At 54.4% G+C, this 19,529-nt stretch overlaps 6 protein-coding genes across 6 annotated transcripts; 4 read left to right on the top strand and 2 right to left on the bottom strand.

Annotated features, from left to right (window-relative positions):
• Positions 1–540: 540 nt before the first annotated feature.
• RTase-5 (putative RNA-directed DNA polymerase from transposon BS) lies at positions 541–2,568 on the bottom strand (the record flags this gene model as incomplete). The annotated part of the gene is made up of 1 exon (XM_037328733.1): positions 541–2,568. The coding sequence occupies one exon, from the start codon at positions 2,566–2,568 to the stop codon at positions 541–543; it is 2,028 nt and encodes a 675-aa protein (XP_037173183.1).
• Positions 2,569–6,114: 3,546 nt separating this feature from the next.
• On the top strand, positions 6,115–8,925 carry CGCA056_v013488 (Succinate--CoA ligase [ADP-forming] subunit beta; the record flags this gene model as incomplete). Its single annotated transcript, XM_037328732.1, has 4 exons — positions 6,115–6,397; positions 7,752–8,603; positions 8,660–8,781; positions 8,836–8,925. 4 exons carry the CDS (start codon positions 6,115–6,117, stop codon positions 8,923–8,925), a joined length of 1,347 nt encoding a protein of 448 aa, XP_037173184.1.
• Positions 8,926–10,591: 1,666 nt separating this feature from the next.
• CGCA056_v013487 (uncharacterized protein) lies at positions 10,592–11,900 on the top strand (the record flags this gene model as incomplete). Its single annotated transcript, XM_037328731.1, has 4 exons — positions 10,592–10,825; positions 10,888–11,007; positions 11,079–11,455; positions 11,519–11,900. The coding sequence occupies 4 exons, from the start codon at positions 10,592–10,594 to the stop codon at positions 11,898–11,900; spliced, it is 1,113 nt and encodes a 370-aa protein (XP_037173185.1).
• An 81-nt stretch (positions 11,901–11,981) lies between these two features.
• On the bottom strand, positions 11,982–13,361 carry CGCA056_v013486 (Uncharacterized protein; the record flags this gene model as incomplete). The annotated part of the gene is made up of 1 exon (XM_037328730.1): positions 11,982–13,361. The coding sequence occupies one exon, from the start codon at positions 13,359–13,361 to the stop codon at positions 11,982–11,984; it is 1,380 nt and encodes a 459-aa protein (XP_037173186.1).
• A 1,401-nt stretch (positions 13,362–14,762) lies between these two features.
• On the top strand, positions 14,763–15,999 carry CGCA056_v013485 (putative transcriptional regulatory protein; the record flags this gene model as incomplete). Its single annotated transcript, XM_037328729.1, has 4 exons — positions 14,763–14,837; positions 14,894–15,655; positions 15,718–15,779; positions 15,837–15,999. 4 exons carry the CDS (start codon positions 14,763–14,765, stop codon positions 15,997–15,999), a joined length of 1,062 nt encoding a protein of 353 aa, XP_037173187.1.
• Positions 16,000–17,507: 1,508 nt separating this feature from the next.
• ght1-0 (High-affinity glucose transporter ght1) lies at positions 17,508–19,271 on the top strand (the record flags this gene model as incomplete). Its single annotated transcript, XM_037328728.1, has 5 exons — positions 17,508–17,886; positions 17,944–18,050; positions 18,103–18,237; positions 18,295–18,637; positions 18,685–19,271. The coding sequence occupies 5 exons, from the start codon at positions 17,508–17,510 to the stop codon at positions 19,269–19,271; spliced, it is 1,551 nt and encodes a 516-aa protein (XP_037173188.1).
• Between the last annotated feature and the right edge of the window lie 258 nt (positions 19,272–19,529).

Genomic DNA, 19,529 nt, shown 5'->3' with positions numbered 1-19,529 from the left:
TCTTGGTAGCTCGCATTACGACAGTGTCTGTCCAGACTCCCAGAGCGATTTTCTCCATAGACGACTGGGATGGATTGAAAATGGACACGGACTGGTACGGTTTGAAGGAGAACCCTTGTTGGCCAAAGGACCTGGTTCCAGATGACCCAGGCTGGGTCCTTAACACAGCGGATGAGTTTTACAGCCAAGGCCAGCACCCCGACTTGGCAAAACACACCAAAAGTTACAGGGGGTTGCCCGACCTTCAGGTGTTGAAGATTTTGTTGTTGTTGTTGTTGTTGTTCTATTTAACGCCGTGGCGGCAAAGGCGCAGCCGCCCTTGCGGCCGACCTCCCGAGGGGTATATGGCGTGGAGGGCCACAGGCTCAAGCTATATACTCTACAGTACACGCCTCTTCCAAACGTCCTCCAAATCTTGCCTATAGGCTGCTACGTGTTCTATCCGTCCCTAGTTCCCGCTGGTTCCCTAGTTCCATTATACTCGTCAGTTCCTCTACGAGGAGGGGGTTCGTTACTAAGGCCTAGGTTCAGGCCTAGGCCCTAGTACCGCGGGCAGATCTTCTGGAAGAAGTCTGTCACGCAGAGAAAGGCCCAGAAGCCTTCATGATCAGTGGTTAGCCCCTTGTAGTACCGATCAAGAGATCCTATTGGTCCTATAGGCTCCTGTGGACTAGAAGGGTGGAGGGTGGGCCACTGAAGCCTCCTCACTAAGGTCTTTCGGCAGTAGACTAGGTGGTCTACCTCCTTTGCCTCCCCACAGGAGCAGGTAAGCAGTGCTTCTGTATGGTTAAAGCGTTGATGGTATTGTTCGAAGTCTCCATGGCCTGACCGGGCTGCTAGGAGATGATGGAGTATAGCCCGTGGTAGGGCTAGTTCAGGAGGGCAGGCGAGGGAAGCCTTAAGCCCTAGTTGGGTGTAGCGGGGTGTTGCCTCTTGCTTCCACCATTTTCTATACTGGCGGCATATGCGTTCTCTAGCTAGCCGTTTGATCCCTGACAGGGTGGCTAGTTGGCCCCTAGGGGCTGGCAGGGTTGTGCCCTCCTTGGCTAGGCTGTCTGCTTCCTCGTTCCCTTTGATGCCTTGGTGCCCTGGGGACCAATGGGTTCGTATGTCATACATCCTAGCTGCCTCTTGGATCTCAAGGAAGGCAGCTTGTGAGGAGTCTGGGACCCTGCCTCGGATCCCCTGGATAACGCTGGTATTATCGATACAGATGTGTATAGGCTGGCCCTGGGAGGTAAGGAGGGCTCGTCGGAGCCCTGCCCTCGCCCCCTCAGCCTCCCCATCAAACACTTCTGCTAAGCCGAGGCGGCCGCAGCCCTGGGCTATACGCTTGTTCTTACGGTATATAACAAAGCCAAACCCTGTGGCGCCATTAGGGGCTTTAGAGCCGTCTGAGTAGATAATAGTATGCTTCTCTGGTACAGTCTTAAGCCAGGCCTGGAAGATCCTCGCTGCTATTTCCTTCGTCTTTGTGGCTATAGGGTTATAGGACCCTGGGAGGTATTGCGGCTGTAGGAGTGCTGGCCTTGGACACTTGGGTAAGAGGCCAGCTGTTCTTTGGAGCCTGGTCTGCTGCCGCCCTGGCTGCAGAAGCCTTGGGACTAAGGGATGTTGTTGGTCAACCTTCTGTAGGCGTGTAGCAAAGCGTAGTCGCGCTGCCTCTAGGGCTACCTCTGCTGTAGGTAGGCCAGCATCTCGGATGAGGGCACTGGTTGGTGTGGTCCTCCAGACAGGTAGGATAGCCCTTGCTGCTGCTGTGATAACTTTTCCAACTCTACAGGCTAGGCCCTTCTGTCCTGTGCCAACTGTAGCTATCTGTAGAGTAATGCTACTGCTAGTATTGGTGCTGCTGTTCAGGGCTGGTCTGGTCAGGCCTGCATACCAGGTCTCCGCTCCATATAGGGCTATTGGGAGGGCGCAAGCAAGAACTGCTTTTCGAACTGCAACTGCTGGGAGCCCCCCTTTAGTGTTTGTTAGGTGCCGTAGGAAATAGGCTACCTTCTTTGCTGCTGCTACCTTTATTGCTACATGGTGTTGGAAGGTGAGTCTCCTATCAAACCAGACCCCTAGCCATCTTATAGGCTTAGTTGAGGCCTTAATAGTTAGGCCTCTCGCTTGGATATCTGGTAGGTCTGTTGTCTGTTTATGTTTTCTGCTGAAGTGGATTGCCTCACACTTAGCTGGGTCAAAGGCGACTTTATTTTCCGTTCCCCAGCTGAGGATACTAGTGATCTCCTGGCCTAGGGCTGTAGCATTCCCTTCTAGCGAGGGGCTAGTAGCTACTAAGCCTATATCGTCTGCATAGCCAAACCGTAGCTTCTGATCGTCAGCTAGGATATCAGCTATATAGAGCAGGAAGAGGATAGGTGACAGCGGAGAGCCTTGCGGTAGTCCACAGGAAAGAGGGAAGTCCTCAGTAGTAGTATCCTCTAGCCTGACGCAGGCTGTTCGGCTGGAGGTGAAGGTGTAGACCAGTCTGATCAGGCTGCTAGGCCAGCCCTGCTGTCGTAGCCTGACAATAAGTCGGTTTCGTAAGACGGAATCAAACGCCCCCTTGACGTCCATTGTTGCTAGCGTCGCAGTAAGCCCTGTATCTAGAGCCCTCTCAATCTCATGGGTTAGACAGGTTGTGAGGTCAACTGCAGCCCTCCCTGGTAGGGCTCCAACCTGCTGTGGGCTGGCAGCCCCTTCTAGGATAGTAAGGTAGGCCATCCTTTTTGCTATCAGCCGCTCTAAGCCTTTGCCTAAGCAGGATAACAGGGATATCGGGCGCCAAGACCCAGTCTTAGAGAAGTCTGTTTTCCCCGGCTTCTGGATCATAACAACCTCTGCTTTGCGGAAGGGTCTAGGGAAGTAGCCTACCTGTACGCAGGCCTGGAAGAGCTGCTGTATAGGCCTAGCTACTAAACCCCAGGTGCATTGTAGTAACTTTGTAGTAATCCTATCAGTCCCAGGGGTTGTAGTCTCTGTTAGAGTAGCCTGGCGTACTTCCTCCATACTAACTGTATCCTGCCAGGGTATAAGACGCCTTGCGACTACTGGAATAGCAAAGGGGTTCCCAGGTAAGTCGTCTGCAGCACTAAATCGCTCTAATAAGGCCTTTCGAAGGGCCTGAGCCTTATCGAGGCTATTGCTGATCGTCCGTCCTTCTACTATGAGAGGTGGGGCTTTAACTGCTAAGCTAGACTTCCGCCAGCCTAAGATTTTATACAGGTCTTGGTCTGTCTTAACCTCTTCAATCTTAGCTATCCAGTAGGCGCGTTTTGCCCTTCTGACGGTTGTCAGGAAGACTTTCTGCTCCTCTAGGACAGGGGGAGGTATAACTAGCCCTGGTTCTTGGGCCTGTTGGCGCCTAGCCTTAATAGCAGCTCGGTGGGCTTCTGAGCAGTCTTCTGTCCACCAGGGGGCTCCCCTGCCCTGGTTAGTCCGTCTCTTACCTACAGCTTGAACGGCTGTGTGGAAGAGACTAACCAGTTGGGCAGCTAGAGTGTCCAGCTCCGCTGGGCTTAGGTGTTCCCCTGGGGTAGGCAGGGCTGCAGCCCCAGCCTTTACTAGGTCGATAAATCGGGGTAGGGCTGACTCTGGGACTGAGAGGTGGCTAGTCTGGCGTCCCTGTTCCTGGGCCTTGCCTATAGGGATAATTGTTGTAATAGCTTGGTGGTCAGCCCCTGGGTGTAGGTGTGGGCTAATATAAGCTTCGGCAAAGGGGATATTTGAGAAGGTCAGGTCGAGGGTATGCCCATGAGTATGGGTAGGGGCCCCAACTTCTCCAATAAACGACAGATCATAGACTTCAGCCCACTCTGCAATATCGTCGCCCTGGTTCCGGCTAGGGGTCCCAGGTTCCCAAGAGGAGTGGCGGGCATTAAGGTCCCCAGCGATAAGGGCTCTCTCTGGCGGTTGATAATCTAAAAGGAGGCTGGTTGCTTGGTTTATAGGCTCATCTGGCGGCCTATATATATTCATAATAGTGAGGTCGCCAGCTTTCACCCATAAGATATCTCTTGATTGGGTAGGTCTTTGTTGCTGTATCTGCAGCCTTAGACCTTTACGTGTGTAGGTCATAACCCTAGGCCTTGTGTCTCTGCTGTTCCAGAAGTCGACTGGTACATAGGAGTTAAAGCCTGGGTGTGTGTTAATCTGCATCTTATCTCTATAGCCTACCCAGGGTTCCTGTATCAGGACTATGTCGATCTGATCTGCCCAGCAGAGCTCCAAGAGAGCTGTATGGGCTGGGCTCCTCTTCCCCACATTACACTGGGCAACTCGTAGTACCTGTGGGGTAGCTGGCCTGAGCCTATAGCTCTGAGTCGAGGTCGAGGTGGGTGTAGGCATTAACAACATTATAGTCAGGCTTCTGGGCTACCCTCTGGCTCCTGCTGCTGCTTGGGAGTGGATGGATAGGGCGGTTAGTTAGGGGGGGGAGGGCTTCAGAGTCTTCAGCCTCATCCTCATCCATATTGTTTCTCCCAGCTACACTAGCAGTATCTGCAACAACAATTGAGGGGTCGAGGGCGCTTGGATGCCAGTTGTTGCTCTTGTGTAGCGCTTGGCTTAGCCCTGGCTTGCTGTGTGCTGCCTGGGGCGCAGGCCTGGCTAGCTAGGAGATCATCAGACGCCTTCTCTCCAGCTATCCGGATACCTCGCAGTTCCTTCCGGGTTGGGATAATTAGGTTTCCATTAACCAGCAGAGGCCTAGCTGGGCAGTCTGCATGGCTTGCTGGGAAGGGACCATAGCAGTTAGCACACTTAGACCTAGCTAAGCAGCTCCCAGCCTCATGAGTATCTAGCGGTTTGCTGCAGTTCTCGCAGAGGGGTTTCCGGGTGCAGTAGCGGTTTGAGTGAAAGCCCTGGCAGCCAGGGGAGTGTTGTTTGGGGGTCTGCTTCCTCGGGGGAAGCAGACGGGCAGGGCCTGACTGTCCAAACAGGCGGAAGCCTCCCTTAACCCCTTGAGGGAGGGCGATAATCAGGCTTTGTGTAGCTGTGGCTAGATCGGGGCTATCTCGGGTTGGGCGCCAGGAGAGGAGTCTTTGCTTTGTCTTTAGGAAAACCTCTTCCTCTATTTCAGATTCTATGCTAACCCTACTGCCATCAAGGCTGGTAAAGTAGAGGGGGCAGAATGGGACGATATACTGATGCCACTTAGTAGGTATCTCAACCTTCTCAGCTGTAAGGCAGTTTTTGATCTTAAGGGCTCTCTGAAGAAGTAAGGTTTGGATCTCCTTGTTTTGGGGCTGAAGTGAGAAGCCTGTAGCAGTATGGCGGACCTCAACTAGGTCTTGCGGCTGTAAGTTAAGCTCCTTTGTTACCACCATCTTAACTGAGTGAGGGGCTAGGGTTCTGGAGGTAGGTATATGTTCTGCCGGGAGCCGAACTAGTAGGCGGAGGTCCTGGGTCTGTTTAGGCTGGCGTATGCAGCTGGTGGCCCGCCGGCCTGTTACTGGGTTCGGCCTGGGGCCGGAGCCGGAGCCGGGGCCGGGGCCGGGGCCGGGGCCGCTAGCGGTAGAGTCACTAGCTGCCTGGGCATACGTTTTTCCCGTGCCGGGGCCGGGGGTGGGTCCAGAGATTTCTGCGGTCGCAAACCGGGTAAAGGTATCGATGAGGTCCTGGGCTGTAGCCTTTAGTCGTGCTGGGGCCGTCCCAATGAGGGCATCTAGGCCTTTGGCGAGGAGGTCTAGGGCCTCATCTCGGAGGGCCCGACCCTCTCGAGCCTGCTGGAGGGCGGCGGCGGCCGATCGTGGCCCCCTTCCCAAGGGCCGGATAGGGGGGGGCGTGAGGCCCCTCGGTCGTGGAGGTAGGGAGGTAGGGGGAGGGGGGGTCCGGGGGAGGCTATGTATAGAGGATGAGAGGCCTCTAGGGGCCTGCGAAGGGCCCGCGGCTGGCTGCGAGGCCATCGCGGGCGAGGGTTCTAGTTGTATGGGATGGATTTGGTAGTGTTAGTGTTGATGTGGCGGACCCGGCGCGGCACTAACAGTGGGTGCCGGTGGGGTTGTATGTAGGAGGGAAGTCGTTCAGGTGTTGAAGAATGCCTTAGCAAAACATGGCGGAAGTCCCCCACACCCGTTCAGCGCGGTCGACCTCAACGTGTGGGACACGAAGAAAAAGATCAAGATGGGCGATAAGGAGGGCGAAATTCCGAAAGAATACCGTGGCGTGCTTCCCGGAAACCCCAAACCTAAGAAACGGAGGATATTGTTCGAAGAGAGTCGCCGAGACAATGGGACCGACTTTGAGCAGGATGATGAGCCTTTTGACAGAGATGAAGATGAAGATGCATTCGAAGAATGGGAGAATTGGAAAGAGTACGAACGTCTTCTGAGGAGGGCTCATTTTGAGCTGGCTTCGAGGACTACGCCTCAGAGGACGGAAGCAGAGGCAACTCCTGCGGGGCAAGGTAACGCCACACCCACTCCTGCCGCACAAGGCTCTGCAGTCGCGAATGAGTGGCCTTTGCCCACAAATTAGATCTTCCCTGTCACGGTATTGAATATCGGTTGATGTGCCATCCAACAACTGAATTGGAAGCTGTCGCGATGGATAGGATGGGGGCATGAGGGCATGGGCTCACCCATCTTGTGATAGATTTAGAAGCAGGAGAAACGGTATTCAGAGATGTTATGTCAATCATTTATACGAAGAGCTTAGGGTCGCGCGCATTAGAAGTCATGAGAAGGCAACAAATGTCCTGTATTCAACTTGATTTGTCCCCACCTTTATGCATTCACCAAGGACAAAGCACTAAGAGACGCTGCAAACTTCCCTGGAACGAAACTTATAGTCTTCCAACGTCTGATTTTGGCAATTTCTCTCTCGTTTTAGTCGGTGTGTCTTATCTACTATTCTTCTTTGATTGCTCTGCAAACCGTTGGTCTTGGTTGTCACTAGGTTGACCCTGAACCAAGGAGTACCGCGAACCTGCAAACGCCCTTTTTATGAATTCCCCAGCAAGATCTCATTGGTCATTTATGGAGAAGTTGAGATCGTTGTGGGTGGGTTTTTTATCTTACTTCGTCTGTGAGGTTTTTTTTTCTTCCTTTAAGCGCTGCGATATGTCTGTAATTTTGATCGGAAGGGTCGGAAATTCATTCGTGATGCGTGCATGTAGCCGTCATAGTTAGCCGAGCCCGGCTGGAGCCGGACGGGCCTAGCGACCGTTCGGTTATCTTCCCCTTGACCTATTAGCGGCCCCCCCTCGATGACGCACGAGATCATGCCACCTCCATTGCTGTCGGTTATCTTACCTGCACTACTTCGGTCAACAATAGCACTCGTCCAGTATCCCCCAATCGGCAACCCAAGGCTACTTTGTCAATCGCAGCCGTGCTTGAGTGTTTTACAGCGCAACAGATTGGCGCTTTTTGTGGCCATGTTTTCCCCGAGCTTGACATCGAAGCTCTGGAGAAGCCAAGTCCAGGTGAGTGTACGGTGCTTTTGAAGCGTGCATCATTTGCTGGGCTTTGGGAGAATCCGAGGCTGACGTTCCTTCTCCCTCTTAGGTTCTCTCACGGCAGCAATTGAGACGTCTGACTTTACATGAACCCCAAGCTCGGAGCATTCTGGCGGAGGTTCGTAGTAAACCAAAGTGCACACCATTCAAAGTTTACTGCTCATACATTCATTTCAGTTTGACGTACCGGTACCAAGAGGCAGACTCGCAACAACTCCAGCTGAAGTGGAATCAATATACTCAGAGCTAGGTAACATTCACAAGCATTATTTCGGTGACTGAGCTGACTTGACTGTTTAAGGTGTACCATGCATCATCAAGGCCCAACTCCCCCAGACCTATCAGGCTCAGGGTGTCTTTGAAGATGGCCTTACAGGGAGATTCAAGAGAGCCCGGAGTTCTGAGGAGGCAATAGACATGTCCAAAAGCATGCTCGGGCGCCGTTTCAGGACAACAGAGACGGGCGACGGTCTCCTTGTTGAAAAGGTTTACGTCACCGAGATGATTAAAAGCCGTTGTAAATGGCACCTGACAATCACATTTGACCGAGAAAGGTACTGTCCAGTCATTATCGCATCGCGAACTGGCGGGGAAGCCTTAGATCAAGAACAGCCCGAGAGATTGCGTACAACCAAGTTCGGACTGACTGAAGGGATCACTTCAGAAGTTGTCGACGAAGTCTCTAAAGTCCTCCATGCAAGTCCCGCAGAGAAGGAGAACCTGAGAAGCGTCCTTCGGGGGTTGTGCCAGGTTTTCAAGAGCAAAGACGTAACTTCGCTCGAAGTTTACCCTATCATCAACGCCATCGATGAGACGATTACCTGTGTCGACACCAAGATTACCATAGACGATGCAGCTAGTAAGAGACAGGAGGACATATTTGCTCTGAGAGATCGGGCGCATGACGTTCCTGAAGAGGCGGAGGCCGAGAAATACGGCTTGGTATACGTCAAGATGGACGGTAACATCGGCAACGTGGTAAACGGTGCTGGGCTCGCGATGGCCACCAACGACGCCATCGCTCTTCATGGCGGTGCCAGCGCAAACTTCCTGGACGCCGGTGGCCAAGCGACTAAGGAGACGATGGTGAAGGCATTTGAGATCATCCTGCGGGATACCAGAGTCAAGACGATTCTGGTCAACATTTACGGCGGTAAATTGAAGCAAATTCTTGTCGAGCGTTCATGTGACTAATCAAGACTCCCCAAGGAATCACTCGAGGTGACATGATTGCGGAGTCGATCATTGGCGCCGCGACCGAGTTGGGTCCATTGAAGGTGCCCATGGTCGTGCGGCTTCAGGGTACCAACTCCGAGCTGGGCCTGAAGATGGTAAGTCAGAAGAAATTCCAAAGCGATCGCTGCGTTCCTAACAAATTCCTGCAGCTGGAAGACGCGAAACTGGGACTGCACACGGAGGCAGATTTCGGCAAGGCAGCGCAGAAGGCCGTAGAGCTGGCTAGATCCGCAACGTAGATTTTGGCGATGGCAGAGCCAGGGAAACAAGTCCTGTCTGAGATGGCTAGAATTTGACACATGTTCTCCAATTGTCCGCAGCGGGCGCCGACGTTTTTGTCTTGAAAAGTTTTACAGTCTTGCATTCAACCACCTCATGGCGTTCCTAGCCGCGACGCGGCTATGCAGGCTGCCGTCCGATGTGACTTCGACGGTGGCTTCGCGGTAACACGCTCACATCCGAGTAGTCCCAGTCGAAAAATCTCTCATCAATCCCACGAGGTCTTTGAGTGTCCAAAAATTGTTCATGACGTGGAGTGGCAGGCCACAGAACTAATGCCAGCTTATCATCTGGGCATCACCATGCACGCGCATGATATCGCGTCGTCGCGAGGTGGCCGGCGACTCGGATTGCGACTGATGGTCAGTGGCGTTAAAACTCTTCCAACACTAATGCTTCTCAGCCTCCAACCTGCCTGAGACGTCGGAATTGAGTTGGCTGGCGGCCGGACCTCGACCCTCTTTTGGATGGTGTACCACACAACTGCCAGCGGGAACAAGGACTCGACCGGTTATGTTGTGCAGCCGGGAGGGCATCCCGGCTTTTAGCTCCCGGTGGCTCGAAGGAGGGGGCCAGCTGAACTTCTAAGTGAGGGGTTAGATAAGTCGCCAGTCGTCCAGAAGTTGATGACAACATGGCCCTAGACATGCTAAATGCAAGCGAGGTGAGATAATCAGCTGTGGTGATTGGTCTGGAACACCAGGCAGGAACATCGAACGGGAAACATGTGTGGAAAAAGCAATTTCGAATGGTAAGGGAAGAATAAGAAAGGGTTTCCCCTCTGATGGCCATGCTTGTGCATGTTTGGCTCCCCTGCAGCTTACCCATGGCATTTCGCCACCATTTTGCCCGGAGACCCATTTCTCATGCAAGTCGACTCCTCTCGATAACATGGTCAATGGCTGTGAATGCCTCTGATTCTGGGGAACCTTGAAAACAGACAGGACAGGGTCAACTGAAGGAGACATGGTAGCATCCTCAGGTAGGCCAAGATGGGAATCCTTGCGGCAAATCCCACGTTCATCCGATCAGAACATTCCCGATGGCATCGTGATGCGAGTTCCGCGAACCGAGCTTCATCAATGCAACCCCCAAATGACGATGCGGATCTGATTTCTAACTAATTGACATATCACACTGCGTTCCTTGCATCTGCTCATACTTCCCATCCGACTAAAGCACGACGTAGTCCAGCCGTCACACCTTAGCCTCCGAGTCCAGGCTGGGCGCCGGTCGGCTGCTGCGGCGCAAACAATCTTCCCTATTCCCTTTCTGGAACAATCGCGTAGCCCGCAGTCCCCCTGTCGAGCATGCACGTCGCCTGCACGCTGAGTCGATAAGCAGTGCAAACTCGCAATGGAAAAAGCAACAAACATACAGGACGCACTGCCCACGAGCTGCACCGGTCAGAGACCTCTTTAGGCGAGCATTTGCCCTGGGAAACCGCGAATAAGCAAACATGGTCGAACCAGGGCCTGTTGGCATCTCTGCGAGATTGAAAATGGAACCGCGTTGCCTGATTTTCCCATGGGCTTCTGGAAAGAGCCGTTCCACCGTCCTCCCGCGACATCCACATCAGGGTCGTGAACCGTGATCCTCATCCATCGACGCCGCGGACTCGACAATATGGCGGCGGCAACAACAACGACAGCGGTGCCGTTGGCATCGGTCTCGACCAACGCGACGATTGGGGACGGAACCGCGACGATTCCGCTGGAGAGGCAGAGCCAGATCAGTGTCGTCGCGGTATCCATTGTGTTCATCATCGTGCCTACGATGGCCCTGATCTTGCGGCTGATGGCGAGGCGCATGGCACACAGGGCTTTGGATGCGAGCGATTACTGCATAATCGTGGCATGTGTACGTGTTTCTGGGTGCTTGATGGAGCTTTCCTGGAGCTGACTTGGGGGTTGATATGATAGGTCTTCTCACACGCGCTGCAACTCGTCTCGATATTCAGTGTCACCCAGGGTGGAGTTGGGTACCTCTTCCGAGAGATCATCCCCAAATATGGACGGGGTCCCATCATCAAGTTTCTCCAAGTACGTCGCACAGGCCCAGAGCACGTCCATGAGAAGGTCCCTTCACTAACGTCTTTGCTTTTCTTCTTCAGCTCCTTGTTGTTCAGCAAATCCTATGGGCTGTCAGCCTCAGTCTGTGCAAGATTGCCATCCTTCTTCTCTACACCAAACTCTTCTCCACACGACGCATGATCTTAGCCGCGAGGATCATGGCAGGATTCACCTTCATCTGGACCGCCGTGGCTGTATTGGTGGCCTTCTTCATCTGCCGACCCTTATCCGATAATTGGCTTCTCGACCTCAAGAATCGAAACTGCGGCAACCAACCTGCGGCAGATGGAACCCTGGGGGTAGTGAACTTGATGACGGATATCATCGTCCTGATCATGCCTGTGTCTTACCTGTGGCGACTCAAACTGGAGACGTACCGAAAGGTTGCTCTCATTGCGACCTTCTCGCTAGGAGTTTTGTGAGTCTTGTCGTTGATGGAAATCTCCCATGCTCATGAGCTGACCAAATCCCGCCTTCACAGCACGTGCATTGTATCAGCTCTTCGCTTGTATTACCTTGCACACCTAAAGTACACCGACGTCACTTTCGGCATTCCCAATGCACTCATCTTCAGTGCTCTTGAGCCCGGCGTCGGTATCACTTTGGCTTGCATACCATTCCTGAGGCCGTTGCTCGGCCGGTCGCAATATTCACCAAAGGGGACCGCACAGTACTACACCACGGCAGGAGGATCGGATCCCACTTCGAGACGTATTTCGGGCAGGGATGGTTTCGCGCTCGTAACTGATGCTGAAAACTCATCATCATACCAACTTCAACAGTACGGGCAAGGGGACTCCATGCCCTCAATGCCCAGCAAGGCGCACACATGCATGGGCAGCAGCATCCAAGATCGTTATTGATCTAGATGAGTTTCAGGGAGTTCACAGCCTCCACTGATGTACGATTGATGATAAAAGCAACATGATGAAATGTAATGATAACTATTCAATCAAAGCAACTGGCTCAGTGACGTCCTCCGGCAACTTGCTCCACCTGCTAGTGTAGACTCTTCCATCTTTGATAACAGCCAAGACATTTTTCTCGGGCTCATCCAGAATGGATACATCATCTAATGGGTTCTCATTCAAGATCAAAAGGTCCGCAGCAAACCCTTCCTTAACCTGACCCAGGAAGTTCTCCTGCCGAAGCATCCTAGCTGAATTGACAGTTGCAGACTGTAGCACTTGCTTGTCGCTAAGTGCTTGTTGTCGAATACCAAACTCCCTGCTCTGCTCAGCCTGCAAGGGGCCGAGAAGATCCGACCCGTGGCAGATGGTGACCCCAGCTTCGGCAGCAATGCGCAGAGACTGCAAACCTTTCTCGAGTACTTCCTGATTCTTGCGCTGGTTCTCGGGGGGTAGGAAGCCGGCATACTTGTCGGATGCCATAGCGTCATATGTGATCAGGGTAGGGGTCAGCCAGACCTTGTTCTCAGCCATGAACTCTGCCGTCTCCTGGTCGATAAAGTTGCCGTGTTCGATGCCAGTGACGCCGTTCTCGACTGCATGGCGAATCGCGCGGGGTGTATAGGCATGGGCCGTCACCCAAGTTCCGTAACTCCTTGCTACTTCGCTGATAGCCTTGATCTCGTCGGCGGTAAATTGCGTATTCTCGATCCTATCTGTAGGAGAGGCCACGCCTCCACCAACCATGATTTTGATAAAGTCTGCGCCGGTTCGGAGTTGCTCCCTTGTCGCTCTGATGCATTCCGGTACTCCGTCAACCACGCTGGACAGACCGGCAGTGCTCCCGCAGCATAACTGCGAATGATCGTGGGCGCCTCGGCGATCGCCATGACCTCCTGTCTGAGAGAGAGCTTGATTGGCGATGAAGAGCCTCGGGCCAGGAAACACGCCATCCTGAATAGCTTCCTTCAACGCCAGAGTCGCGCCACCCGTATCGCGGACTGTTGTGAAGCCCTTACTGAGGATGCGGCCGACGACGAAGGATTGCCGTAGATGAGAGACCGTGTCATCCATGTTGAAGCCCCCGTTGAGACCAGCCTCCCCGGGGACAGAGCTGACGTGCACATGGCAGTCAATCAGCCCAGGGGAGAGATACTTCCCCTTCAAATCGACCACAATTGCGCCGTGCCATTTAGCGTAATCCGCATCTCCGGCACTGACACTCTCGACAAGTCCATCTGATATCTTGACGGTCGCATTCTCGATGATAGTACCCTGCGCGGTGTCGACAACGTTGGCATTTAAGAAGAGGTAGGTTTGTTGCCGGGGGAGCTTCCAGGGTTTGATAAGCTTCTCCGGAATCGCGGTTTCGGCTTCCGGTCGCCGGGTGGAAACGCCGGGCGCGGGCCCGATCATGACGGGGGCTTTGCGGAGTGTCATTGAATCAATTGGGTTGTTCGGCCTCATTCGCGGTCATCAAAGGGACCAGCACTATATGTTACGCGTTGTCGAGTTGATGTTTGAGAGTGAGTTGATCGGTGAGGGGAATCGACGTGCATAGGCCGCCGATAAGCCCGGGTATCAGGCACCCGCCCGGTGCGGTGTCGGCAGCTCAAATCCCCTGGAGGATCAGTGCGTCAATTCACCTTCCTAATCAGGCATTGCAATGAGCGGCCTTAGAATGTTGAAGCTATTGCGACTGTGATGGTGTAAATGATCACTTTAGTTTTGTCATGTTTTATCCTTTTACTACGCTCAATCGACAGCCTATTTTCGTTTGTACCTATGCCCTGCTCGTGCACTACGTAAGGACCTCAGATTGCCCTCACCAAAACTCATCTTACTGCAAGATGCGTAAGTCGACGGCCTAAAGACTCATTCTTGCGGGCATGATTATTCCCGCCGAGTTACCATGTCCCGTATACTTATCGAGCCGTCTTTACTCAAGTAGGGGTACAGAGGCTTCTGGCTAAGTCTCCCAATACCGTAACTTGAACTACAACATCCGATAGCCCCGCATACAAGTATTTGTCGGAATTCGGCTAGCGTTTAGATGAGGTCGATATCAGATATATTCAGCTGTTACCTAGATGCCTTGAACACCGAGATGGAATATCTTTCATACCTACTAGATAGACAATCCGCTATGGGAAGGCACTGAGACGACATGCCATCGTCGTCTCCGCTGCTTCAAAGTTTTCCGGGTTTCTCAAATTGGAATCTTTCTCGGCGTTTCTCGTTTGCGAGCATGAACGGCAGTTACTTGGATCGGCGTCCGGTTAGATAATTGAATAGGATACGTCTGCAAAGTTATTTAAATGAGTCCAAACACAGGTAGGTAATTGGTATCCAGTAGTGCCTTCAGAAAGATGACTAAGTAAGTAGCTCAAATCCGACAGGGATGCAGCAGTTCAAACATTTGTCTTATCTTTTCCTTCGCAACTGTCCTCCACGATTTCCCACACCAGTCCATCCAATGGCGCAAACTCTCCTTCCCCCATCTCTCTTCGCGATGGTGTGCTCTGCCAATTCAGGCCTCTTCAGGCCCTCTAATTTGCCAAACCCGCCCGAACTGTGGGCGACCCTTGCTCCAAACTGGTTTAGAATGACCCCGCATCCCGAGCACGTCAGTTCCCTCCCGGTGGAGAAACTGGGGATGCCGGACCATATTACCCTCGGTCTGTTCCGGGCTCCGCGTCCCGTGCGGCCTGGACTGGTGATGAGATGCGGTCCTGCCTCCCCGCCCAGCGCCTGAAGAACTGCCAGTCTGACTCTTCTTCAATCCACATCATCGGACCGCCGAGCAGAAGAGACGAGATGCCGAGCCCGGAGCCGGGCGCCGATGCGACGTGGCCGCCCAGGCCGCGTTGTCTTACATACAAACGCCGGAAGGTAAGCTTTGAATTGTATCCCTTGCCAACTTGAACATCAACTGAACCGTTCACCAGGTAAAATGTACTGGCGGTCCTGAGCCGTGCGAAAACTGCCGCCATCTGAGACTCGGCTGCACCTTCAACTACCCGGAGTCGGCCGTCTCCTCAGAGCCCGGGGATCCCCACAACTTACTGGCGCCCACGGAGACCCTCACCGAGGCCGGGACCAGACGCCGGCGCATCGCCAACGCATGCGCCCAGTGTCGCGCCCAGAAGGCAAAGTGCTCCGGTCACCGCCCTCAGTGCTTCCACTGCAACCGGCGGAACCTCACCTGCGTCTACCCATCCTCGCCGTCACGACGAAAGAGTCGACATACGAATGGTCAACCACAGCAGTCTGCGTCCCCCGAGTCATCCAGTACATGCACGCTGAGCCAGGGTGCTTCATATGAAGCTGAGTCGACGCTGCAGCAGTACATGAAGACGCCGTCGCTCAACACCTCCCTTGAGCAGACGCTGCTGAGCACAGATGTCATCCGTCAACATCTCGAAGTCTTCTTTGACCACGTTTACCCATTGGGATACGACTTCTTCCACCGGCCGTCGATGATGGAAGAGTTCTATGCTGGCAAGCTTCCCCCGATAATTTGCACTTCTGTCTGTGCCGCGGCGGCAATCTTTGTGTCACGATCCCGAGAGTCGCGAGTACTATCTATCCAATGGGCAAAGGAAGTTGACGGCTACATCTTTGCCAACCTGAACGTTTTCAAGATTCTCAACATCCAGCTTATGGCTCTGTCAAAGTTTCAAAATTTCGCGTACAGACAGTTCGGCAAGGTGTGGCTCCTAATCAGCACCGCGGCGAGGTTATGTGTGTCGTTCCAGCTGAATGACGAAAGGCCGCTGCCGGGGCTAGAGCCTATGTCATGATTCTATTCAGCCTCCGATGCGAAGTTCTCAGGTATTTCCACCTCTGCATGACTTCCGTGTATCACTCAAAGAATCTAATAAATCACAGATCAACAAAAGCAATCGTCCTCCAAAGCCGCTCCGACTCGTCCCCCGCCGCAGTCGCCAAAGGCCTGACAACCCTCAAATCCCTCCAGTCCCAGCTCGCAAACTTCCTCGCCCACATGCCCTCCCACATCCAGCCCAGCGAGCTCAACATGTTTTCCCACTAGACGACTCCCGAGTTCTCGGCGTATATCACACTGAACTCGTGGTACCTCCAAACCTGCTGCGACCTCTACCGCACCTGCCTCCCCGGCCACGCCCGCGAGTCCGCCGCGCCGGCCTTCACATCCAAAGCGCCTCCAGAGTTCGTCTCAACCTGGCGCGCCCTCGCTGTTTCCCATGCCCTCCGCATGGCTCGTCTCTGGGAACATCTTCAGGCGTTGCGGTCTAATGGCGCGCTGCACTCAAAGCAGACGCGTCTACCCATTGGCTTAGGGTACGGCAACATGGTTCATCAATGCACCAAGACGCTTCTCACGGCAAGGAGATACAGTTTATACGATAACCTAGTGGACCCCATTACAGACACACCAGTCACACTGGACGATGACACTGTCGAGGCATTATGCAACAGCAACCTCGCCCTACTCGACGACATGTCCAACATCGCGCCCATCATCGCCGTCCTCCAGCAAGACGTCAAAAGAATGATCGAAACCGAGACCAAAAACCGGCACACCGCACCCGAGAGCCCCGAGGAAGCAGCCCCGATCAGCAGCGAGGTCCAGCGCAACACGCTGCTGAGCAGGTACCACCCCCTCTCGCAGAGCTTCGACGCCAACGCGAAGACGGTCGACGAGGTCGCGATCCAGCACTCTGACTCGCCGCAACTCTCCACGCGTTCACTGCACGGAGACGTGCCCATGGCGGATAGAGATCACTATCAGATGCAGGCGCCCAGCGATATGTACCAAGCATCGACGGCACACCCGATAGGCCTGGGCCAGATTGACTCAAGCCCCGACGGGCCGATGACGTGGTCCGGCTTCGCAGAAAATCAGTTGGCGCAGGATTACTACGTTGCGCCGTCGCAGTTTGACATGAGCGGCGAGCTCAGCTGGTTCTTGTCAAGCTACCTCGACCCGGATCCGAGCACGGGGCCCGGACACGGAGGAGTCTCGACCGCTGGGTAAACTCCCACGATGCAGCTCCCATCAAGCAATCCTCTTCTTTTAAGGTGCCGTCGCGGACTCTTTCCAATAAGCAGCAACCACCTTCCACTGTCCGGAGATATCCAGATACAAAAATCGAGTCGTCTGCAAGTGAGCACGCAAGACGGGGCCAAGATGGTGTTCACCCCCCAAAAGTGGACCCCCACCGCATCTCGCCGGATCTCGCTCGCAGCAATGAACCACCTCCTCGCCCTTACCCGCCGAGTTCCGCCACGCTATACCCCAGATGCGCGATGTTGCCATCTCCACCGCGTAACTTCTCAGGCATTAGCAAGCAAATCCTTGGCCTGTGTTCCTCGGATTCATCGTCACGACATGTTTCCATGGGCTTGCCGACCTACACCAGGGGTCTGGGATACGTTTCCCGCATGAACATGCCGGAGGCGTCTCTTCAAAGGGCGCAACGAGTCAACGACACATAACCTCCCCAACCTCCAGACCCTCACTCTTAACACGCCGCCGTTGAGACCCCTTCCCAAAGTCACAACTTCCACCTCGCCACAATGGGCATCTCCTCAATAACACAGCACTTCAACGCCCGCCTCGCCGCCTCCGTGCTGCTCATCGCCCTCTCCCAGTTCAACTATGGCTTCGACAACCAGGCCTTCACCTCCACCCAGGCCATGGACGCTTTCGAGCGGCAGTTCGGCGAGTACAACCCCGTCACGAAGACGTACGCGATCCCGACGTACTTCCTCTCGCTGCTCAACAGCCTCAACTACATCGACTTCGCCATCGGGCTGGTCGTCGGCAGCTTAATCAGCGCGCGCTTCGGGCGCCGCACGACCATGTTTGTAATGAGCGTCTACGCGCTGATCAGTGCGACGGTTGTGGTCACTTCGACGAGGAAAGAGCAGATTTTGGTGGGGCGGATATTGAACTGTAAGTGTGCCCTTTCAACATATGTAAAAAAGTCTTGGGAAGCTGACGAATGGGAAGATGTCTACGTTGGGTTCGAGTTTTCTGTTGTCCCGGTATACCAGTCTGAAATCGTGCCTGCCCCTGTGAGAGGTATGGTAGTTGGGACGTACCAACTCGCCATCGGTGTAAGTCGAAACCCGGGGTCCGAAGCAACATGATTCTGACATCGAAGCACAGCTCGGCGGCCTCGTCATCAACTCCATCTGCCGCGGCACCTCCCAGTTCCAAGACAGCCGCGCCTACAGAATCCCCTTCGGCCTCTTCTACGTCATCCCCACAATCGTAATCTGCCTGATCTGGTTCATCCCCGAGGTCCGCCTCCCACCCTCCCCTCCACCACCAAACTCCACGCAACTAACACCCCCCCAGTCCCCCCACTGGCTCCTCATCCGCGACCGCACCGAAGAAGCCAAAACAGCCCACCACGCCCTCCGCGCCGGCACCATGCCCGACGCCGCCATCGCCCTCGAGTTCGCCAAGATCCAGCAGTCCCTCGCTGACGAGCCCGAGCAGGGCCGCACCCGCGAGCTCTTCCAAGACGTCAACCGCAAGCGCACCGCCATCGCCGTCGGCATGTCCTTCTTCCAGCAGGCCACCGGCCAGGCGTTCGCGAGCCAGTACGGCGCGGTGTGGGTCCAGTCGCTCGGCACGCTGAACCCGTTCGACGTCACGCTCGGCTCGTCCGCGCTGATGAGCGGCATGATTATCCTGTGTCTGTTCCTGACAGACAGAGTCGGACGACGGTATGGCTCTTCGCAGATGGATACTCCAAGACTGCATATCTGACTTTCTCACATCGGAAAATACTGCTCCTCGGCTCCTTCATCCAAGCCGCCGCCCTCTTCACCATGGCCGGCCTGGGCGTGCACACCCCGATCCCGACCTCGTACAAATCCGGCATGGTCGGCATGCTCCTCCTTTTCGGCTCCGGCTTCGGCCTCGGCTGGGGGCCGCTGACCTACGTCGTCGTCACCGAGATCCCCGCTCTGCGCCTACGCGACCGCTCGCAGCGCGCCTCCTCGCTCGTCAACATCTTCATGAACTTTCTCGTCAACTTCACGCTGCCGTACCTGCTCAACAAGCCGTACGCCGGCCTGCAGAGCAAGGTCGGCTTCATCTTTGGCAGCATCGCCGTGTGCTCCGCGCTGTTTGTGTTTCTGTGCGTGCCCGAGTGCAAGGGCCGCAGTCTGGAGGAGATTAGTCGCATGTTCCACGAGGGCGTGCCCGTACGGCGGTTTGCGGAGCATCCGAAGTTCGAGGTGGAGGTGGCTGCGGCGAAGGGAGTGGAGGAGGAGGATGGAGTTGAGCAGCAGACTGTCACTGCGAAGTCGGGTTCGGTGGTTTGAGAGATAGTGTACTAGCATAAGAAACGGCCTGATGAGGGCTCATGGTATTCAACATGGCGTTTGCTAAGGTAGAAAAGCTTGCAGCCAGATGTGTTAATCAACATATTTATGCTTCGACGCCATCCGCTTGTTTGGTCCGCGCTATGTAAAGGCCCCCAAATGGATTCATAAATGGCAGCTGAAAAGGCTGCCCACGTCCTCTTCGTCCAGTATCTTAGTTGACTGGATCCGCTGGTTCACGAATGCTCATCTCAGTAC

The sequence above is a fragment of the Colletotrichum aenigma genome (genome assembly GCF_013390185.1).
Source record: "Colletotrichum aenigma strain Cg56 chromosome Unknown KSG_Cg56_contig09, whole genome shotgun sequence".
Classification (NCBI taxonomy): domain Eukaryota; kingdom Fungi; phylum Ascomycota; class Sordariomycetes; order Glomerellales; family Glomerellaceae; genus Colletotrichum; species Colletotrichum aenigma.
Note: the sequence above shows the minus strand (reverse complement) of the source record. Positions and strands in the feature narration are given on the sequence as shown.